This window comes from Serinus canaria, chromosome 4, assembly GCF_022539315.1.
Source record: "Serinus canaria isolate serCan28SL12 chromosome 4, serCan2020, whole genome shotgun sequence".
NCBI lineage: Eukaryota > Metazoa > Chordata > Aves > Passeriformes > Fringillidae > Serinus > Serinus canaria.
In genome coordinates, this window is record NC_066317.1 from 46,084,921 (window position 1) to 46,108,975 (window position 24,055).

The following is a 24,055-nucleotide window of genomic DNA, read 5'->3' on the forward strand; positions in this document are numbered from 1 at the left end:
CTCTTCAAGGCTTTGCTAGGTTTGATTGTTGGGTTTTTTTACTTTTAGTATCTTAAGGATATAACACTTAAAATACTCTTCTTGCCCCAGCTATAAAGAGAGAAAGCAGCTGTGACCATGTTTATCTAGTCCAAGTAGATTACTGCTGAAGCAGGTTATTGATGTCCTTGCCTCAAGGATATGGAGGCTGGAGCTCTCAGTCCTCATTCAGCTTTCCTCTGGGGCTGGGATCTCTGTGGCTGTAGGGCAGAAAAGCTCGGAGTCCTGGAGCTGGTTCAAGAGTTCCCTGAGGAGAAGGTGGCCCCAGTGGTTGTTAGAGCCAGCTGGCTGGTGTCAGACAGGTTCTGGCCAGGTATGTTTTCCAAAGACGTGCTGCTGAAGAATAAACAACCCAGCCTGGCTTCTCTCCACCAGATATGGTTGGTGGTTAGCAGCTTTGAATTTTGTAAATGCCAGAGTACATAAAATAATTCATGAAGATATTAGCATTACCAAATGATAACATATAACTACACATTTTAATTACCTGGATTTGACCTACCACCAGTTTCTAGCAGTCCCTCCCAGGAAATGAGGCAGAGTCCTGCTTAAACATAAAGTCCAGGCCCATTCTATATGGGATGTCTGAAGAAATTCCAGGCTGTACCCCATCCCAGATGGCTCTAGGAGGGAGCACTTGGGTTTTATCCTTTCCCACGACTGTGTCTGACACAACATTCCATGTAAAGAGGAAATTTGTAATTTTATAGATGTATTTTTATACGGGGGTTTTTATGTGTGCACATAAAATAGGCAAACATGCTCCTCCTTCCACTGCATCAAGCCTTTTCCTCTGTGCTGACAAAATGGCTATTATCACAGTTATGCTGTTTGTCTCACAGGTGTCATAGCCTCATTGTAAGGTAACATTTGTTGGTTTTGCTTCTACCACAGCTGTATCTCCAAATGGAAGCAGTGCCACTCAGTCAAGCCAGTGTGTTTCTTTCTAGTTGTATTAATAAAAATTTACAATCATTTTCCAAATAACTTCTGTTGAAAATGTGTTTTGATCTTTAGAGAGATTAAATGATAATATGGAGTTAACAAGTTATAACTTTAGCAATAATGCCTAAAAATAGCCTTCAAAAGGCATTTTTGAATCCTTAGCTGACTTTTTTTAGCAGCCCTCTTAGTACTGCAATACTTGAGGAGATTCTGGCATTCCTACCACTGTACAACTTTCAGTTTTTTCTGTGTGTGTGCTTCCAGTACAAAATATTACTATGAATACTGCTGCCGACAACTACTCTGAACTTAGAAATCTGTAAAACTAAAGCTGCAATCAAATCTGCAACCTGAACACATTTTGTTCTATAATTTTGTTCAGAAATGCAATTAGTTTTAAATAAAAAAATCTCTTATAAGTTGTACACAGAATTTCAACAACATGTACACATCCTGAAATCAAAATAATAAGCAGACGGAAGCTTGTAACTGTTAAAATTTACCTTTCCACTGCAATGAGGAAGCCAGGACCATGAGGGCAAGAGTAACATAACCAGAATAAAACAGGAACAAATAATACAAAACTCACACTGAAATTCAGCTATGGGAACCTTGTTAAGACAGTCACATTTGACCAAGAGCCAAGGCTGGTGGGAGCAGTGGGTGCTCTGCTTTAGCTGGTCCTCAGCCAGTCCTCAGCCTTGTGCTGCAGCCAGTGGGTCTGTGGAAAAAAAAGCTTGGGCTAAACATCAGCTCAAACTGTGCCCCAGGTACAGACAAAGCTCACTGTACTGTCAAAATACACAGCAAAGGCTGTGGCTGACTGCCACCCACAAATGGTTAGCACAGGTGTGGTTGATGTGAAAGAAAAAAATTTAAAACATGCACTTTCTTCAGTAAATCAAATACTGCATATCAGTATCAGAGTTAAGACTGCTCTAGAAGTAGCTGCAAAGTTTGGGGCAGTTGAAGGTGTTTCTTTTGGTTTGTTTTAAAATTAAGTGTAAATGCTGTGCTTCCTTTCACAACAAGTGGAAGGCACTTTTGAGATGCTCTTAAAAAGCTTATTTTCAAAATGGAAAAGTCAGATCACCCTGTGCCTACGTGGAGAAGCAAGGAGGTGATTGTGATGTTTTCAGTGCTAAAAAAATAATAAAGGGAACATTGAACTGTTGAGAAGCACAGGGAGCGCAATGTGTTTCCACCCTTCATTTGGCACTACTTTAGCTATGGCCAATTAGTATTTAAAGGTCTTATTGAAGACTCAAAACCCTCATCTCCCCTTCAGTAAAAGAAAGCAAGTAATCACAGCAAATGCCCTCAGCTATTTCTACTGTTTACCCACCATAAAAAAACACAACAAACCCAACCTCAAAACCACCACACCAAAAAAACTAACAATCAAACAAAAAAACCCAAACAACCCCCAAAGCAAGTTTTACCCAACAGATAATTACGTTATGACTCAGACTGCTTGCTGAAATCCTCTAATAAAATGCAGACTGTAGAGGGCAGTTTTAAGCAATATGGAGTACCAATATGCAATACACACACACACACACACACACACACGTTACTTTTCACTACTTCAAGTGGTACAAAAGCACTTACAATCTCTGCAGAGAGGAACTGTGTCCTGAAAGGCTCAGTGCACTAAGTTGTGAGTGACGGAGTGCTGAGGCTTGTAAAGAGTCCCATAATAGAAATTTAAATGCCCACCATGGAGCTAGTCTCGGGTCTAACAGATGACTCCCACTCATGCTTCTTCCTGTAGTTATTTTGATGCCATGGCTTAGTCAGAAGGTTTTGTAAAACCTTACTCCGAATACTTACAACTTTTGTATGAAAAAAATGCAAACTCCTGACACTAAATGCTCATCTACCTGTCAAAGCTGCTGGTAGGTTCTGCTTCTTCAGCAGAGGCAACAAGAGGGCAGGTCACAGGCTGGTGTTGTGCCCAAACTTTTTCAGAGAGGCAGGGGTGACAAAGCTGAGGCCTGCATTCCCTCAGGTCACTGGAAGTGCTGGAGCTCCTCCATCAAAGTTCAACATACCTCAGTCACAGAGTTAGAGACTTGTAAAACATGGACCAATCTCCTCTCAGTGGCCACAAGTGCAGAGAGGCCGTGGATTTAAAGCACAGAAGAAACATTCAGGTCAGATAATGAAAACAAAACCAGTATTTGAGGGCTGGAGAGCACTGCCTGTTTGGAGCTCTTTACAGCAGGATAACATTCACTAGGAAGGAAAAGGGTGGAGCTGAGCCTGTGCCTTGGGGCTGTGGAGCAGAGTAGATGATTTCACTTCATCCCAGGAACTCTCTTCCTGTATTATTCTGCCCCAGTACCAGCTTGTCTCCCTGCACAACCTGCTGACTGTTTTGCAGCCTTGCAGCTCTCATTTCTTGTCAAGAAAGCTGAGATGTTTCACTTTGGAAACCTGCAGTACACTCATGGCAAGGTGACGCCCCCACAGCAAAAAGGATGCTACAGATAAATATCTGAAAAAGTAACTCAAACCAACATGATCTCTTGGAGTTTGAATGTCTGCCACCACTTCAAAGGCCTCCACTAACTTTGTTAGAACCTACCAACAACATTTTGTCATATGTTGAACCGAACTAAAAAAAAAAAAAAAAAATTTAGAAATGGCTGTCATCACTTTCTCTTCCACTACTTTTCTTCTACAGGCTAAACAAAAAGTATATTTTCTCTTTCTCCCCTCACTAACACTAGGGATAGAGTCAGCCCTAATTACATTCTACCTTTTGAACAGAGAGCTGATTTAAACATTTGGTAACATGTGGTGACTGGCATTTGAATGAACTCAGCATGCCTTCAATATCTGTCCTGTATAGCAGCAGCTGTTCAGACCTCACAGCATTTGTTTAAATTCTTTCAGAGATCTTAAAAGATGTGGAATATGTAATGTTGATCATTGATGTGGAAGGCTCATGGTTCAACTAGAAAGCAGAGCCCTTGCCCAAAACATGGTGCCTAAAAATAAGCACACATATCTTGGCAATTTTAAAGCAGAAACTTTGAGAAAGTAACAGAACAAAAAAATGGGCTCAGCACTAATAATTCATTCGCACCTACAGTTTGAGGAAACTGTTTATTTGAACAGGTGCTAGTGAATACAAACAGATTTCCTAAGCTCCTCTCTAAATTGTCCATGTAACTTTTTGGGAAAGGAAGTAAAAAGGAGGCAGTATTTTAGAGAGTCTGGAATCTAGAAGTTGCACATGCACCTCAGCCACTTTTTGTGCAATGTGTGAGCAGTGAAAAACTGGCAGAGGGCAGGACTCATCTTGGAGACAGATGAAGAACAGCACTTAAATGAGAGACATGCAATGCACAATGCCTTCTTTTGAGCAGCCTTTAGACACACTTAAGGTGATTATTATAAAAGCCTGGAGTAATTTAAAAATACCTGAGAGTGAAGAAGAGTGATGCTACCAGCTAAAAAATGCTACTTGTAAGGGAAGACCTGAAGACAGACTGGAGCTCCTCACTGCTGCCGGCAGACAATTTTGTAGTACAGGCATGAGGTGGTTTAGAGAAAAGACAGCCAGCCAACATCTGAATTGGGTGAGGTGGGAAAGAAGTCCATTTTGGTGGCAGACAACATGAAATGGCACATGGAGTCAAAATGGAGTGATACAGCAGAAGGAAGAACTGTCATGGAAAACAAAAGGCTGCACTTAGGATTTGCTCCTTACATGAAGGAGAAAGTGAGGGAGACATTTTACATGTGTCTCATCTGGGCTTCACTCTTATGGTTAAAATAGTGTTTTGTCCAGCAGTGAGATGGCCCTTGCAATAGCCTGGTGAACAAACTGGACCACAGTGGTTATATAAATTTCTGTCTATACACACTACAACATGTAATAAAAAGTCTTAAAACAACCCAACAAGTAACACCACATCCCAGCCCTGTAGCTTACTTCATACTTCAGCAAATGTTGAATCCCAGGGCATGGCTGGGTTCTAGGGCAGCAGTGTAAGGGAGCAGGCTGACTTACCTGAACTGGATTCTGCAAATCCACACTCATGCAATGTCCTGTCCATAATACCACGAGGTGTTATGTAATGTTGCATACAAGAAATAAGCAGTATGCAAAGTCTAGTGTGTGAAGAAATAAAAAATAATTCAGACATTTAGGCCTTGAACATCTTAATAAATTACAGGAAAGTCTTACAAACAAGCTTTTAAGGAAATGTGTTCATCATCTACCTTGGCTGAAGAAAACAAAACAACAGCATGGCAGAAATCAGCAGTTATTACTCCTGCATTTAACCAGCGAGCACTCCAACTTTGTAAAATACAGTAAAGCATCTTCTTCACACAAAACAGAACTCAAAACTGCTCTGTGTGCTAGAGATACAGCACTGCTGCCCTTTTCAGAAGCACACACAGAGACTTTGGCACATGATCTATTGCCACCAAATGTAAATGTATTAGTTTCCTTTGGTAAATTCAGTCTCTTCAGAGTTCAAGCCCCTTGTACTCCCAAACTCATCCTGAATGTCTGGTAAGAAGGAGGTGTTCTTTAATAACCCATCTCTTGAACAGGTCTGAAAAGGTGTTTTAGATGCTGGCAAAACACTGTCAGTGCTTTCTTCCTCCGATACAGCACCTGCAGCTGAGCTGGAAGGCACAGAAGTAGGTTGGAGCTCCACCCAATAATTCACATTGCACTCATCTTTCCATCTCTTAATTTTTTTCCTCTGCTCCTCATGGGACAGTCTGACAAGGTACTTGGCTCTCAACACTGGAGATGGAAACAGTGTTCCTTGGAGAACTCTTATCAAATACCTACAAAATAAACACAGTTACAAATGAGCTGTTTAAAAGAAACCCCAAAACTGTTTCCAGTGCCTGAAGGAAACCAAACACCATTCAAGTAACCTTGAAGCCTAGTTCTTAGACTAGAACTAGATGATCTTTAAGGTCTCTTTCAACCCAGGCCATTCTATAATTCTGTGATATTAGAACTGACTTAACTGGCAATTTAGGTTGGATTTAATCACAGATTTTTGCAGTGAGTTTCCAGGCAGCAGGGCATCCAATGTCTGTCCCTCTGTAAGAGAACTTCTTTAAACCTCCAGTGAAAGCCCCTGTCTCACTCCCTCATGCTAGAAGCTGCAGAGGACCCCCTGGCTTCACAATACCCTGAGTGGGGGCTTTTCAGCACCCTACAAAGGATCATATCAGAAATAAACAAGGGAAAAAACATACGTGTGACAGCAGTAGTCCCATAATAGGTACTTCTGCTTCAAATCACTGCAGTAGAAAAGCTAAAATTAGCCCCAACAGCAATAAATCTTCTGAGGTATTGACACAAGGAGAATACATATGACTTAAAGAATTTATAAATAGTTTGCCTTTAATTTACCATGAAAATCACTGTCTTCTTCAAAATTCAACAGCCACAAACTGGAAGTAGCCACCAAGCTGAAACTTTAATCCTACCTTGGCTCTCTACAGCCCTTCCAAAGGTCTGACAACAGCCTTTATCGTGTCATGTAGGGGAGATTTACTGTGTGAAAGAAAAGGCTCTACTGTCACCACCTGAACCAAGTGAGAGCAGGGACAGAAAGCCATGTGTTTCTTGCACCTCATGGTTTGTCATTCTGCTGAAGTGTGAACCAAAGCCATCAGTCAGATCAAATCAGTCATAATCCCCAGTGAGTGCAGTAAAACTCTTGATGACATGCCTAAGATACAGATCAGACATGTTCACATAGGACTTAATACTTGGTGGCCATTGCAGGCATCTACAGGCATGGCTCTGCCAGCTTTCCTGCTGGCAGGACTGATAACTTATGCAGCCTGTACTACAGCACTTGATCCAGAAACTGCTCAGATTGTGTCTAATGATAAGAAATTACATCAGGTGAGCAGGAAACAGCATTTATTCTCAACTCTTCTCAGTATCTGTCTGTGCAATTCAATTTCAAGTCTCATTCTTTCTGAAATGATGTAAGAGGGAAAGAAAGAGACACAACACAGAAGAATGAGTAATTAGCACTGGAGGCACTTCACTAGTAGGCTACAAACTTGAGTTCATGCTCAGGCAGTGAAATGAAGATAGCTGTGGCTACTAAAGCAAGCTAAACAGAAGGTTTGATGAAGTGTCTTTCACTGGTTTTCACATGGTTTGATTTGCTCTGTTGGCTCATTCAGGTGTCTCCCTGCTCAGCATGCTGCAGTCTCCCACCTCCACCCAATACTACTGCCCTTCCAGGGAGAATTAATTATTAAACTTGAACTTCATTGAGACAAAATTATCCAGACTCATTGTGAATCTAGGCAGCATGTTTCCACCCCACAAAGAAGCCTGTACATGCATTTTTCGCTCTTAATACTCTTGTACATATTCATGACATAACTGTCAAACAGAAAATCATTTCACAAACTAACACAGACTAAGCATAGTATTTCTTTGTCTATATATAGAACATGGTCACTAATTTAACTGATTTGTATATAAATTATGAACTCTGTGATTACAAAAAATACTGTTTCTTTGCCCTCCAAAGACAATAATTAGCATTATATAAGTCACAAAAGAAAATTTTTATTACTGAAATTTACTTGGAGAACTAAATGGCAATAAAAAGTTGTCCTCACATAGCTTGGTTTAATAGAGTAATGAAATCTTCATTTTTATTGGGGGATGCTAGAGAGGAAAGACCTAGCCAGAGTTTCATAACATCACTGACTCACAGAAAACTAATTTTGGTAACAGCAGTAATCTATAATTATATAACAGAAACTCACCTGGGTAGCAGAGCAATGCAAGTAGTCAGGAGGCAAACTAAGTAAAATACTGGGTCTGTCATGTGCTTTTCCATGATCCAGTAAAAATCTGGTCGTGAGTTGTGGGTTTTGCAGGTTGCTCCAACAGCCAGAGTGAAAACAAAGTAAAACAGGATGCTTCCAACTATAACTACTGTATGTATCCATGTCTGCAATTCAGACAAGGAAAGAAGTAAGATTTAAGCTGTAAAACAGAAAGACTGTTACATCTGTATTTGCATGAACATGCACATTTTTCCTCCAAGGGCAGCTGTTGAACGTAACAGGATACATCTGTTCAGATAATATTCCAAATTTCATACAGAACAATCCAGAAAGAATGGAGCCTTCTTTCTACAGTATGCATGTATTCCAGACATTTAATTTTTTAAATTTTCATAAATTCATAGCTTTTCATTCTTTTGTGAAAGACATTTGCCTCAGATTACTACCTTTTCCACTGGCAGCACAGAAAGCTTTCTCAAGCAAATGGAGGTGATATCTTCACATGACACCACCTTTATATATCTTGCTTGAGACATTGGTTACCTTTCTACACTGGAGTTTTTCTGTAATTTTACATGTAAATGGCTATAACAGCTACTAAAACAACCAATATTGTCACTGTTCTTACAGCCTGCCAACATTAAAAAATGCCAAACAAAATACATTTAAGTAAAGTTCTCTAATCAGAGTGTGAATACACCCATGCTATATATTTGTCCTCAATAAAGACATTTTAATTATGGCTGTCATACTCCCAGAAGAACAGTTAAAAGACTGAATCACAGCTTGACATTTTGTCCATTATAAAACAGTCCTAAAAATACTTCTAAAAAGTCAAAGAAAAAACAAAACTCATTAAGTGTCCTTCACAGTACCCATTACTGTATTTTCTTTAAAATTAAGCCAAACCCCAAAGTATTACCCTTGTAAGTACTCTAGATTTATCCAAGCTAAGGCAGATGCTTTAGATTGTGCAGACTTGAAAACTGAAATAATGTTTCTTAGCATATTGGTTTTCCAGTTCTGGCATCAAAATACAGCTCTAAGCGGTTTATCCTGGCCACAGAGAAAATAATCAATTCCAAGCATTCAAAATCAGCAATTTACACTGTTGCCTTTGAGATGTAAACTTTGTGAACCAAAGAAGCTTCAGCAGATCACTGGTGGATTTTTAACCATTTGCAAAACTGATCCAACATCCCCCAAACCACCCTACCTTAAATGAAAGCAGGATCATTTCACTATTTAAAGATAATTCTGAGGCTAAGTTTTGTTAATTTTAGTCATATTTCTATTGGTTTCAATGACAGATGCATTAGGAGAGCTCACATGATCACATAAATACAATATTTAGGGTTTGACCCTTTTATACTTATTCAGTTTTGTATTTGAAGACCTCTCTTCCCTTTAATTTTACTGAAAGCTGTATGCACATACTCTGTAAGGAACTCTTTGGGAGACAAAGTACTCACCACAGACTTGCACTCAATGAGAAGGTGAAACAGCATAATGAAGAGTGCTGCTGTGTTTATGGGGTTTCCAAAAGAAAAAATGTCTATGTCTGAGCCACAGTAAGTCTGTAAAGGAAGACAGTGGTCAGTGTCAAATATTCTTTATCTATAGTCCTACCATGAAGTGGCATGAATAATTTCAATACCATACATATTTGCACACACACAGTTCAGTTCTGTTCCAATGATGACCTTAGTATACATTCAGTATACAAGGAAGTAAAAATCAAATACTTCATTCTAATTTGCTTAGGTTTTAAGTAACTCAGAATGTATAAATATATTCTGTAGTCACCACTTACAAAGTAAGGCACAAAAAAGCAAACGAGACTTTGGTAAAAAGCATCCAGCAAGGTTATCCAGAAAGCTGAAGGCAAGTAAGCCTGTAAGAGAAAAACATAATGGCATTTTAACAAATTGAACAAATTGCTGCATCCTTAAGTGGCAGTAATTTGGATCTGGGGAAAGATTATTTGCAGAAGTAATTCCAGTTGGTTTCCAAATGAAAAAGGCATCTTTTGTGTAACAGTTATTGGAACTAAGTTCTCCCTCCACACTTATATAGCTAACTGTTAGTATTTAAATCAGCAGCCAGCTCTGGCAACTCTGATCTTGCAGCTGCTCCTATCAAAATGGATGTACCAGATCCTCAGGTGAGTCCCAAGGAGGGGAGGAGGTTGATGGACAGGGAAGTACCCTGCAGCTTACCAATGAATACCAAGTGCCACCTTCTTCTATCTCCATCCCTTTTTCTTATGTGTGCTGTCTGACTCCTCTGTGCGGATGGGACTCCTCTGTGAGCTAATTTAACTCATCAGATGTGAGAAACCAACTCACTTTTCTCCTGGAATAACACACTGCTCTTTAAGTGAGTTAAATCAGCTCCTGGGAGGACCTGATGGGATAACTGAGCTGGCACTAGGAAAACAGTTTAACTATATGGATGAAGAGGGAACAGAAAAAAAGGGAGAAGGGAATAAGACTTCCTCCCTCAGTAGCAGCAGACTGCTATGACAGATCAACCGCCTAGGAAAGCATAGTTACCTATGCTCAGGCTCAGCTATGTCTCATTCCTTCAGGCACTGAAGTGAGACACATAGGTGAGAAGTCAAATCATCCAGGATGTCCTCCATGACTAGTGGAGAGATGGGTTTTTCCAATAAGACATTCAGCTCTTTTAAGAACTGAACCACTGAACTGAAGGTGATGGGGAAAACTTATTTGCCTTTCAGGAAAGTGCTTAAAACTACTAAAGATGAATCCCATTTACTGTTCCATTATTTATTATTATTATTATTATTATGCTATTGCATCTTATTGCATCTTTTAAAGCATTTCTCTTTTTTCTATGTTGTATTTAAGTCAAGCAATTATTTCTATGTGCTTCCATGCATGAAAAGAAATTATTATAATTTCAACTTCAGAGAAAGGAATGATGGGATGGACAAAAGACAAAAAACCTAACAGAAGATAAGGGAATAAATAGGGAAAGAAGAAAATATATTATGTAATGCAGTAATTCTGATTTTGTTGCTTCAAAACCTTCATCTCAGCTGAGATCATTCATTGCATTATCATTCAGTACATATCCGGAAAATCAGAACAAATAATGAGGCCTTGCCACATTTACTTAATCAAAATTCTTTGACTGACAAGGCACAGAGCTGCTCAAGCCAATCTACACAGATTTGGACTGGTACCAAAAGAATACTTTGCTTTTCAAAAATACTGCAAACCAAGCAACATAAAATATTTAAGCACATATAAAAAGATATGTAGAAGTCCAAAAACAAGCAAAACAATTTGTCCATTCACTGTATAGCCTTCTTTCCCTTCTAGACCGGACCTAAACTTCTGCCAGGTTATAATAAACAAGACAACACTAGAACACAACAAGTTGTAGCTCTTTTTTTTAGCAGTATTTGTTAGAATAGAGTAGCATAGAACAGAATAAAATACTTTCAGGATATTTCAGGATATTTCAGGAAGGGACCTGACCACTTCAGGGCTGACCAAAAGTTCGAGCATGTTATTAAGGGCATTGTGGAAATGCCTCCTTAACACCGACAGACTTGGGGTATTGACCACACCTCTAAGAGTCTGCTCCAGTGTATGACCACCCTCTTGGTAAAGAAATGCCTTCTAATGATATTGTAGGATCTGATCATAAAGAAAATGTTGAGTTTTAGGTGACTCGTAGTCAATATTTCCTCTCTCTGTAGTACCTATTTTGTCTCAGGCTCAGTATGTCATTGCCTTCAATTGTTATAATAAAGATATTATATTAAATTTTTAGAAATATCAATTTAAAATTATGCTAGATTTTATGCTAAGCAAGGTAGAAATCAGGAAAAACCCCAATGAGTTATATAATTCTGATTTAGAACCTACTCCCCCACTCCTTTTAGTTTCTGTGCTAAATGTTTGGACAGAAATTACTGACAGACCAGGTATGATGTATAGTGTTTTCACGTGGGAAGGCAAATTTCAGAACATACCTGTAAGCTGAAAAGTACCCTGACTGACAGAAGTTATTTGAGGATTATTTGAAATTAATCTGCTCTGGTTCTTTGTCAGCTGAGACCTTTATATGACAAAGAAAAAGTTCAGAGTATACAGAGTGCCCTTATCTTGCTCAAACAAATCCCAATTTGAGGAAGCATGTTGACAGCTGACACAATGAATGAAATAAACATGCTGGTAGCAATGTTTGTCTAGTACCTGAAGTCCTTAATTTCTTTTATCATACAAATGTCTGATAAGATTGAGTCTATTACTGAAAAGAGCCTAAATAATCTTTTGAAAAACAGGTTTTTATTTGTGCACATATTGCACAGGCCTAGACATTTCCTAACAGAGAAGGTAATTTAAAACAATATTTGTCTGAGATGAAACATATAAGAAAGACAGAAATGGCTCAAATGCTGATCATTTCAATTTGCTTCAGGCCAAGCAGTCTGTAACCTACCACAGATTTCTGGCTCGTTGTGTAAAGCTGTGGGAGTTCCATGAGTATCTCTGCAGATATATCTTTGTCCAAGACACCATATATGATGGGTGGCACCGATGTAAAAAGGAGATTGAAAAGAATCAAGATCCAGTAGTCAGTCATTGATGTGCCTGAAAACCCACAGAAAAACTGGTACCAAAACAGGAGATTCACGTAGGTCTGAAAAGCCAAAGATGACATGATGAAATTTTAGCATTGACAAATGCTTTAAAAACAAGAGAAAAACCAGTAGGTCTTAGGTCTGGTTAAAGCAATCTGTGGAAACATTTCAAAATCAGACATGACTTTCTGAAACAGTCATGCTGCCACCATATTAGTATTGCCCCTCACGCACTGTTTAATGAAATCAAACAATGGCTTTGAGTGGGAAATTTAGTCCAAGAAATAAGAGCCTCTGGCTTCTGCAAGCGAATGGGAAACTGAATTGACACATGCTTTTTGAAACCATTCACAATAGGAAGAGAAAAAAGAACATAAAGCCTCAATAAACCTTTCAGTGCTCAAAAATATGTAAACTGTGATTTTCCTAGAATGGGACAGCTACATACCACATTTTTGTAGAAGAAGTAAAGCACCATGTTGGTAAGTCTGGTATAACACCAGTGACCATGGACAAGCAGCAGCTTCCTGAGGTGTCTAAACTGAGAGATTGCAAAGTCACTTGCCATCACAGCCTGCAACACACAAGAAGAAAAGGATATGCTATAACCAAACTGTTACAAATAAGCTTCAGAAACCGAGCAACTTACCCACTGTTTGAAATTTTCATTTTATGCTTTTTATACATAGTGCTTGCCAGGTTATCCTCCCTCAGATATCCCCTTCCACACAAGACTTTACAACTAACACGCAGAGCTCAGTCCAACACAGCCCAGGCAGGAATATGGCTGTCATCATTATTACCACACAATAAATCACTGCACAGAAATCACTGACACTGACACTTAGGCTGCTCATTTCCCTGCATGACAGGAGTAATATGGAGCTCACTGATCCCCGCAGCTGCAGGAGAGAGGCTACAGTAGCAAACTATTGTGTGAAGCTTGACCTGCAGCATTCAGCTTCTGATTGCTCCTGGTGGAATCAGGAGCTGAGGCCTGGGTGTGAGGCTCAGGCTGCAAAGTTTTGCCCATGTAAGGAAACAGACTGTGGAGCTATTGAGTCTCCAGAGTACACTCTGAACTGGTTTAAAACGGAACCTGACCTCATTTGCAGCTGTCTTTGGATACACTACCTGCATGCCTTCCTGGCCAGATATTCCCACACCAGTGTCAGCCACCTGGATCATACTGACATCATTGGCACCATCACCTACAGAGAAAAGAGGAAAAATCAAAACTAGCTTTGCTGTCTATCACACTGCTATGGAGGTGGCAGGAAAAGACAAATATCAAACACCAGAGTGTTCAGAGAAATACATTTTTGTGGTCAACATTGAAAAGCACTAAGGAAAACAGGATTAGTAAATGAAACACCTGACTGAACTGAGCTATGTTCTCCAAATATGCAATAGATGTTCCTTTTGTCAGAATTTAGCTGGCATGATGCACCCCAAAATATGGGTGCTTTAAATCACAGCCAGTCATCTCCCCTCTGCCTCCTAATTTTGGGGGGTTATGATGGAAAGAAAAATGCTCTCACTTGCTGCTTTGTATATTACATAACAATGGTATAACTGATGCTGTTCTTACTGCTTCATACTGACCTAAGCTTATGGACTAAATTTGCTACTTCAGAAGACAAGCATCATCTCATGTCAGAGACAACTACAATTCAAAGGATTATCTTGCTCATAAAATAAATTTTGTGACAGACATTAACAAAATATACAAGAGAAGAAACTGGCTTCTACTTCTTTTCAGAGAAAGGAGGATAACCACAAGACTCACCTACAGCTAATGTCATTGCCTTTAGCTTACTTCGCACCAGTTTGACCAGGACACTCTTTTGCAGTGGTGTGGCTTGGCAACAGACTACAGCCCGACATTTTTCTGTGAGTTCCAAGAAAATGTTCTGTAGGCTGTCATGAAGGACATGTTCTAAAGTCCTTCCGTCAATAACCAAGCCTGAATTGAACCCTTGAGCTTGGGTGGAGGGACTTGCAGAGACATTTCCAAGTTTCTCACTGTGGTTTTTTTTGACAGAGGCATTCTTCTGGATGTTTTCTAAAATTCTGCTCATTACCAAGGCACAGGCATCCTAATAAAAGACAAGAGAAAGGCATCTTATGAAATACTGTTTGTACTCTGCCTCCCCTCTTCAATTCATAAAATACATATGGGGAAAATGTCAAATGCTGTCCTTGTATAGTATTTATCTTGAAAGGTTCAGACGTGAGGCTGAATACCCCTTTAAAATCACAAAGGACTGTTGTTAATAAAGACTGTTGTTAATAAAAGTGTCTGTGATAAACTATGCTTTAGTAGATTTGCACTAAGAGAAGAGAGAAAAACCTATGCAAGCCAGAAAACCTTCACAGACTAGTAGGAAAAGCAACTATTAAGGATTCTGTAATATAAATACAGCTTTGATAAAACTTTTGCTATCTGTGTTTCTTTTGTGTGGCAGGCAGAGTCAAAAGTGTACTTCATATCACATTACAGGTGAGCTGCCATGAATTATTGAGGAACTGGTCTTGTGGAATGTTTTACCTTATCAGAATCAATAGAAGATGCTTAAAAAGTTTGTGGTATCAATCTATATAAAGCACACGCAACATAGAAGAAAATACATCTTCTTAAATCTTTTCATCATTTTACTTTGAAATGCAACAGTATCAAATCCTGTTTTTTATTTCTGAGCCTAGTCAGAGGGAGGAAGAGCACTTCTGCAAAAGAGGCTTAGTTCTCACTGTCAAGTAAGACCCTAATTTCCCAGCAGAGTAAAAGGAAAATGTTGGCACAAATTCAACTCTATGCTCTCTTCAAACACAACTGAACTAAAAATCCTTTATTTTTTCACTTTATTTTCCCCACAGTTAATTCTTGCCACACTATCTTTTATGGCATATACAAATTGTATTTCTTAAGATATGCATAAGCAGAGAAAAAAAGAAAAATTAAAGGTCTTAGAACAATCCTGTAAACCTGAGGCCATGTCAACTCCTTAACTTACCACAGAGAGAAATTAGGAAGTTTTGATTTTTCCTCTTTTCTCTGTAGGTGATGGTGCCAATGATAAAATAATTAATCATAATGTAGGGATTGTATATAAAGAAACAGATGTTACATACATAGAAAGCATTTCATATTTTACCCACAAGGAAGAACAATACTCAAAAGCAAATGTTCTTTGATTTCTCAAGCAAACAACATTTGCTTTTCTGTATTGTCCTGTGGACTAGCCTTATTGAATTTTTCAGCAGAGAAGAAAACTACTTTTCTACTCACCCTAGTCTGTGATTTAAGAGTGAAGATTCTGTCCTCTGGTTCCAGCAGTTTACAAGCATAGGCGATGTTGACAGCTGTCTCTCTCTTGTCACCGGTCAACATCCATATTTTTATTCCAGCTTTCCGTAATGCCTGTATTGTGTCTGGAACACCCTCCTGCAGGCGATCTTCAATGCCAGTGGCACCTTAATTTAGGCAAGCAGAAAGATTAGTGCTGCTGTTCCAAAATGCTTCAAGAGTGACAGGACGAGCTGTACCCACATCCCAAAACAGACACGCTACCATGACATGCTTGGAATTTCCTGAAAGCAAGCACCTTGGCAGTATGAAGTTGTTTAACCTCCTTATTTTCACTTCCATTTAATGTCAGGGCCAACCCATATTGCTTATTGTAACACCAGTGACACAAACCTGCAAGACAGCAGGTCTCCAAAGCAGCTTGACTTCTCTCTGCCGGCTTTAGTGGCCAAGGGTACCTGTATATCCTTAAAAAAGAATCAGTTTGCAGCACTGATCTAGCTTCTCTCCAGAAACTGAAGCCAGTGATGCCAGAATTCCTTCAGTATCAAGGTTTATTGCATTTACACTAAGCAGATATGACACAAACTGAGAGAAGGAGCACCTTTGCACAATAGGATCTGTCTCTCTTCAGCTTCTAGCATGAACTGCCTTTACCACCACAGTCAGATCTTTGCACTTTGTTTTCCAAATGTTATTTGCTGGACAGTTCTCTAAAGTGATTATCCCAGACTGCCTGCAGTTTACCTTTCAGACACCAACAGCAAACATTTTTTGTTTCATTTCTGCACGGCTGAATGACCTTCAGAGGAATGGTTCTGGCAGAAGCATGCCTGACTTCTCTCCATGTTATTAAAGAAGAACACAGCACAAGCACACCTGCTGTGCCACGAATGCAACACTGATAGAAAATATGCCCAGAAGTGGGGTATCTCTGAGTATCTGCACAGGCAGGCAGGTGACTTGTAGTTATCATTTCATGTGTTGGTTATAATTACATTTAAAAACTCTAATAAAGATAGAAAAATACAAAATATTAACAATAACAGAAACCTAAAAACCCCAAAACAGTAGATTTTTACAAACAACAGGAGAGCACCATCTGTCTTCAGTGTGCTTTACATGTAGTACAAACTTAGCAGTGAGATTTATAAAAATTCAGGAGTGATAATAAATTCTAAGTCAGTAAAAAGCTATGTGTTACACAGCTTGAGATTAACACAGCTCTCTGCAAGCAAATTCCAATTATGAACATCACAGGCATTTTCCTGGGAGTTACAGTATTTTCTACTTACCAAGCAAAGTTAGTTTGGTCTCAAGCCTCATGGCAGATTCAAGCAGCAGGTCCTCCCTATTGTCAATGCTGGTTTCTGCTAAAAAACGATGATTTAACCACTCTGCATATTCTGCATCACTCATCACCTACACAGGGAGGGAAAACATAGGCATGTATCTATAATGGGTTTTCAACAGTGCATCAAAAGTGTTCTCATGGTTATTTTAGCTGTTCATATCCCGAATCTGCAAGTACAGCTCCTGGCAGCGCATTGCTTAACTGCTCCAGAATGTCCATAGATTTAGTACAATGTTCAGAGTGTTAGACTACTTTGCCAGGCTACTCATTGGCACCCTGCAGATTAGTAGGGCTGCCTGACAGATTTCCATTTAGATGGAAGGCAGGCAGGGCAATGGGCACAGTGCACTGTCCCCACTGCTGCTCACCTGCAGTGCTGACACTGGCACAGAACCACTGCACAACTGGGTACAGCTCGATGGCTGCACAGCCACACAGCCTGCACTTTCACTTTGCATAATGCTTTGTCAAGAGGCTTCTATAGCCTGTTTTAATCCCTACAGAATTTTACTTCCGAGCTGCTTTGAATTTAAAATGGAATCTCAAAACATCACTTCAGTTGTGCATCCTCAGCTTGTAATACTGCAAACTGTTTGTGAAATCCAATAAAACAGGTGTAACCTAATCTTTTTTCTGTGTCTGAAATTCCACCAAGGGTAAGATTCACACAAGGAGACCTGCTTATGACTCCTGAGGAAAAATCTGGCTATTCTGGACAATCCCTGTTTTAAAATTAGGATGATAAGATGCTTGGAATCCTGAACTGGCAAAAATGGCAATCTAACAGATGTCAGGAACTGATCTTAAAAACTGGGTTTTCTTACAAATTCCTCCTAAAAGAACATCAGGATAAACAAAATGTGGCAATAGGAAAATCTCTTTAGAAGACATGATGTTTGCTCCATTGGTGGTACCACTGAGGCTGGTCACAAACATTCTTCAAAATATATAATAAAAGAAATACCTTCTTAGCAATACACAGAGTGCGCAGTCCTCTTCTGGCATAATCATCCAAATGCTGCTGAGTTCTCTCTTTAATCTTCTCTTCAATTTCAGAATTATTAGTATGTACTATCACACAAAAAGAAGAGAAAGCAAACTAAACATGCATGTTTAGGCTCAATTTAGCAGAAAATTTTGAAGGTCTAAATACATTATTGAAGTAGCAAAATGTTAAAATTTATCATTAAGGAGTGAATTACAGGTTCTGTAGATACCTTCAGATGCAGTTCTCAACAAATCCATCATGACTGAGTCTGCACCTTTTGTGTACACCACCACCTTGTTGGAGACTGGATGCCGAACCACCACTGACATCCTTTTCCGCAGTGAATCAAAAGGCAGGATATGCAAAAGTTGAAACGTTAAAGACCCCAGACCTGCAAAGTCCACAGTTACTTGATCTGGAGTCCTAGACTGTAAAACACATTCATAAGCCCTAGCAGCATGAACCAAGGCAGCTTCGTCTGGACTCTCAGCTTCGTAAGAGAATTTTGGTATGGGAGATAATTCAGTAGATGACACAGCATGGATGGGCTCACCACCAGCAGCTACATTCACTAGATGGAGGTCTCCAGGCACTTGAGAATTTTCTGGGCTGTCAGAAGTGTGCGGTTCAGAAATCCTTTGAGCATCTCCATCCAAAGTAGGTGAAGCCAGTTTCATTCTAAAAATAGACAGTTTTCTCACAAAACTATTAGGGCTTTCAGATGATGACTCCTTCACACTTGGAAGTGGAGAAGAGCTTAGTCTCCAGACTGAAAACCTCTGGAACATTTGCCTGACTTCCTCAAGAGATTTAATAGGCATCCTACTCAGCGAAGTGAGTCTCATCTGGAACACAATAGTTAGAGAAAGTATTTATGTTAAATTCTTCCTTTTTTATTATATTATGGAAGGACACCTTACCAAGTAGGTATGTTTCATAATGAAAGTAGTATTTTAAAGTTTACCATGGGTTTGACTGCTTGTACTAAAGATGGCCAGCTCAAGTAAACCATATGAGTACAGTGAACAGCCTCTACAAGCTGTGAAAGTACTTCAGGTCTGAAAATTGGATGTGTTTCAAGTAGAATTCATGACTTCATGCAATACTTCTCTTCAGAACTTTCAGTAATGAACAGAGTAAGCATGACATTGTAACTTTTTGAAGTTGTGGCACATTGAACTAAACACTTTAATCCTTGTCCTGAATTAGCAAAATACTTGTGAAGAATAAACCAACCCCCTCACACTAACTAGCTAAAAGAACTGCTAAACATTCAGTTTATGTTTATCATTTTATCATTTATGTTCATCAACTTCAGTGATTATTCTTATTTTTCAGCCAAAAATAACCTATTTGTGAAGGTAACCTGACTGTTAACGTATTATTACAGGAAGTTATACCCATTTTTAAGAAAACCCATAACTAGAATATGGAAAAAAATTACAACTGAAATTTTATCTCCAAATTTGTCTTGTAAAAGTTACAAATGGTTACAGAAACAAAAAGATTGAAGCCAATTTATCACTATTATTTTATTCATTAACTCATTGCACTCCACGGTTTTCCAGTAATTCCCTTCTTTCTAATAGGACAAAAATGTAGAGGTGAAAAGGATAATTTTTAAAATGTCAGTTAATTGTATTTTTCTTTTTGTAATTGAACCACAAAGAGATCAGCTACTTGCAAATGTGGCCAAATAACCAAAAGCAAGGCCTTCTTACCTTCTGATGTGTCTGATTGGGGCCTGAGACTACCACAGTATTACAGATTGCCAGAGCAAGAAAGAAATCAGTGATATACATTGTCTCCAAAGATGACTTGCTGCTAGCTTCTTCTGATTGTTGATAGGAATGAAAAGAAATTTGACTGAACTTCTCCAGCAGCTGTGTGTCTGGTACAACATCTGTTTCCTATTATGAAATGAACAAAGGTTTCCATCAGGTTATAAACTTAGCCTCTGGAGGTTAAATCAGTTACAGATGATTGAAGTGTAGAAGCTCATACAACTTCCCTCCTGTGCTGAGTTGTAATACCAGGAAACAGGAATACTGGCATCTTCAATGCCTTGTACTAGACCATTGAAAATGGCAAACTTCCTGCCCAAAAAGGTAAACACTGAAGGCTTAGTTCATAGCCTTAGACACTTCAACAGAGATTAAGCATAAAGAATGGTATTTAGACACCTTCAGGTACAGAAGCAGAGTTTTCTCCTCACATAACCTCAAATAAGTACTGACCATATATATATTTCCTATTAAAAGCAAAAGAAAATGCTAGAAACCTCTTAAAATAAGAGAACAAACTGTTATTAAGTCAATAATTTCATTTGAAGTGATCATGGATGCAGAGCAGCAAGAGTCAAAGTATACATCTTCATTAACCAACACGTGTCTGCAATGTCAGTTGTAAATAGCGCGCAACTAAGCCATCATGACACCCTGAATTTTGGTGGGAGAGAGAAGGGATTTCTTAAATTACAACCAATCTGATCAAATGGGAGTAAAAAGAGATACCTTCATGAGTTAATTCAGGAATTTAGCATCAAACCAAACAGCTTCTACTTACAATGGGACTGCTGAAAGCCATGCGTCCTGAGTTGGGAATATCACCTGCTTCATCTTGCCTTTTGAATGCAGAGTAACTACCAGATAACTGGTTCAAAGACTTTTTGTTCAAAGGTTCACACACAGCTCTGCAGTTGTGCCCCTGACATTTTGATGTAGGGGTTGAAGAGCCACACTGACAATCAGCTGAATCCTCATCCTCTGAATCAATCTCTTGATAGGATTCCAACCTCTTTGCTAAGGAAAGGGAAAAAAAAATATTGTTCCATGAGCAAAAAGAAACATGTCCAAAACACCACCTAAAGTAAGGAATTACTTATATAGTTAAGAATAACCCACAATTTATGAAAAATTAAACCTGTAACAAGCCACTGTCTTGTCTGAGCAGCATTCTACTGGACTGAATCCAGAAGAGGGAAGAAAAATGATCTGAGTTCCACATAACATGAGTCACATTGATACAGCAAAATAAACCGGAGTTACACAACCTCCAGAAGGGCACATTGATGGGAGTCAAATGCATGTTCAAGTGAAGGGAAATTGCAGAGATAGGAAGGAAATAGCCTGTTTTTTGTGAGCACTGTGGCTATCAGAAGACCCAATGGCTCCATATTGTGGCAAGATGGACTCAGGCTAGGTATCAACAAAACCTTGTCAGAGATGATGGGACATATTAGAATGGAATGCCTGAGAAAGCACTGAATAGGACTTTACTGGAAGTTCTGAAGAAAAAAAACAAAGAATTTCATCAAGAATAATAGCAACAATTCTGTTTTAAGCCAGAAAAATGGGACCAGACTTCTGACGAGTTTTCTAGCCATTATGTTATTATGGATCAGGACTGTATGTCAGGGGTTTGATAAATATAGCTGCTAGCAGGAACTCATTCAAACTATGTTTATTGTTTCAGTACTGGACATCCCCTCACAAAAAGATACACATTTTCTGAGTTTTTAATTGAAAAGCAAGTTTCAATAATGAAACTTTGTCTGGACATGTGAAATCTCTGGAAAGCACTGGAACTATGTACACTATTCAGCTTTCAAGTTTTACCTCTCACTGTGAAAACAGCATTCCATGAGCATACACTAGCACTTCAGCGCCTAAAATCCACAGACAGCATGGAAAAACTGTTCTGAGAGCTGTTGTGCTGCCTCTTTGTATTCAGACTTCAGTGAAATAAACAATGGCAACCTATCAAAGAGACAACTTTAGCATACATTGCAGACATGTCCAGCAACACCACTAATTCCCTATTTCTTTATTTCAGGTTACAGGAAAGAAGTGAAAAAGCAGAATATAATTCTGTTTTATGCAAACAGAAAACCTTTCCATAGGTCAGTCCCCAGGTCTGTTGCTCTAAATGAGATAGAAATAGGTTTATTATGTCATTTACAAGTCTTGTGTTTTCTACTGTCTTCTCTTTCTGCAACACAAATGTAAGAATCCTGTCCTCCATCCTGCTATTCTAATGAGTCCAAGGAAACAGAGAGACCGGAGCTTACACCTTCCTTGGCAGGCCATGTTCCTGATATCAGTATGAAACTAGAGACATGGCCCTTTTAAAAAGCAGCTAAATGGCAACATAACAGACTGTGGCTCTCCACAACTACCGAATACAAAATCCCACACGAGGGACTGATACCTTTTACTTTGGTGCTGGGAAAGCAGCACCAATGACTTAGTATGTGTGTTTGCAGAGGCAGGCTTGGACAACACACACCCATTCTGCTCTGCTTCCAGGCTATGGAGAAGCTGCATGCTCTGTCTGAAGTAACATGTGGCATCTCTTACAACACCACACTGCTCTACTGCCATGGTCCAAGAAGCACATGTCACTTTAGACAGAACACAGCCTGGGGACATCTCTATGGAGGATTATTCTGAATCACAGGCATCCCTTTACCCCGGGAAATACAGATATAAACCCAGAAATACATATTCAGATTAGGCAGCTTCTGTGCAAAAAACTGTACTGTGTTGCACTGTAACTCTTACCATATGTAGCAAGAGCCTTGCAAACAGCAGCTCTGTGCATTTAAACAAATATAAACCAGGGCTAAAAAACAGGACCTCCAATGTTCTTCAACCTGATTTTCAAGTCTCATATAATTTCTAATTTGTTAGGAAGAAATGCATGATTACTATCAAGGGAAAAGACGGGGCACAGGAGGAAGTATTTATGTACATAATCAACACACTAATAATTTTGGGAGATAACTTTATATGAACTATTAGCAGAAGCATGTGGAGGCACACTTCGCCTGGCACACTGAGACCTGAATCAGCCACAGCTGCATCACTCACACCACTCTTGGGTTTCTTTTCTGAAAGCTTTCCTTGATTTAGGAAATGCTCTGAAAATATAATGTGCTTTTTATTGAAGTTATTCATTTGTCAAGTTCAGAACTTAAACATTTCTTCTCACTTTGCTGTTGTCATCCTTCCCAGGACAATTATGCAAAGCCAAAGAAGCATCTGGGAACCCTCATCATAAGACTTCCAAAAAAACGTGCAGAAATTGCTGTAAAATTTGTCTGTAATATCTGGTCCCATGGCATGACAAAAGAAGGGCTGAACTGATTCATTGCTGTGGCCACCAGAGTGTGCCTTTTGCTTGTAGTTGTGAGCAGTTCTATCTGGCAGCAAACCCATGAAAACCACATACACAGCTGTGCCTCACATGTTCACCCATCATCAGCACCTCACCCTTGATCTCATATGGAATATTTGCATACGAATATTTGCACCAGCAAAAAAACAAATGTCTTCAGGCACTAGTACACACACATGGTAACTGTAATAAATACTTTGTGGTTTTACACAATTGATAAAATGGCTAATTAAATCATTCACGTCACTCTGCCCAATTTTCTCTTCTGTCTGGAGCTGTATCTTCTCCCAGCTCCCAGAAGACTTCAAGTTGGCTTTTATGAAATACACATTTAAGATCCTACACTTTTAGACAATAAGACAGCAACTATTCATTAACACTGCTTCTTGATTTTTTGCCTTATAACAAGCAGCTGTGTAAGATCTAATTAAGAATACCACAGTCATTTTTAATGAAGGTACTTACCTTAGCAGCATTAACACCCACATGGTCACACATCTGATTGACTTGTATCTTAAAATTACTGTTAAATAATGTATTAATACTGTTAAGCATGTATTTAATTTGGGTTACTATGCCCTCAAGAGCAGAACTATGTCAAAGTTGAGTCTTAACATATACTACAAAAAGGTGGTACACTGCTAGGATGGTCCACAGGATGTTTAAACCTTAAAATGCTAGGTAAGCATTGGCACTCTAGTTAGAGAAAAAAAAGAAAGGAAAGAGCAGATGGGCAATTTTCCAATGTTCTGGGTTCTGAATATTCCATGGAGAGAAACAAAACTGAGTAGGCATGACTTCTTCCACAAAGAG

General features: G+C 39.1%; 1 protein-coding gene across 4 annotated transcripts in view; it reads right to left on the reverse strand.

The window, feature by feature from the left end:
* Window positions 1–20: 20 nt before the first annotated feature.
* The window catches only part of ATP10D (ATPase phospholipid transporting 10D (putative)), a 40,910-nt gene continuing 16,875 nt past the window's right edge, over window positions 21–24,055 (reverse strand). The window contains exons 10-24 of one of the 4 annotated variants that reach the window (XR_007777429.1): window positions 20,630–20,865; window positions 19,786–19,974; window positions 18,294–18,909; window positions 18,041–18,147; window positions 17,018–17,144; window positions 15,705–15,889; window positions 14,205–14,514; window positions 13,550–13,626; window positions 12,864–12,989; window positions 12,274–12,474; window positions 9,608–9,688; window positions 9,267–9,371; window positions 7,771–7,958; window positions 5,221–5,802; window positions 21–5,109 (exon numbers count right to left, since the gene is read on the reverse strand). Coding sequence is in view for 2 of the 4 variants with exons in the window: in XM_030238930.2 (XP_030094790.2) it covers window positions 5,445–5,802; window positions 7,771–7,958; window positions 9,267–9,371; window positions 9,608–9,688; window positions 12,274–12,474; window positions 12,864–12,989; window positions 13,550–13,626; window positions 14,205–14,514; window positions 15,705–15,889; window positions 17,018–17,144; window positions 18,041–18,147; window positions 18,294–18,909; window positions 19,786–19,974; window positions 20,630–20,865 (2,906 nt within the window). In the remaining 2 variants the exon portion in view is untranslated. Of the gene's footprint in view, window positions 5,803–7,770; window positions 7,959–9,266; window positions 9,372–9,607; window positions 9,689–12,273; window positions 12,475–12,863; window positions 12,990–13,549; window positions 13,627–14,204; window positions 14,515–15,704; window positions 15,890–17,017; window positions 17,145–18,040; window positions 18,148–18,293; window positions 18,910–19,785; window positions 19,975–20,629; window positions 20,866–24,055 lie in introns of all 4 variants that reach the window. The other 3 variants (XR_007777428.1, XM_030238930.2, XM_050973538.1) reach the window with 3 other exon arrangements.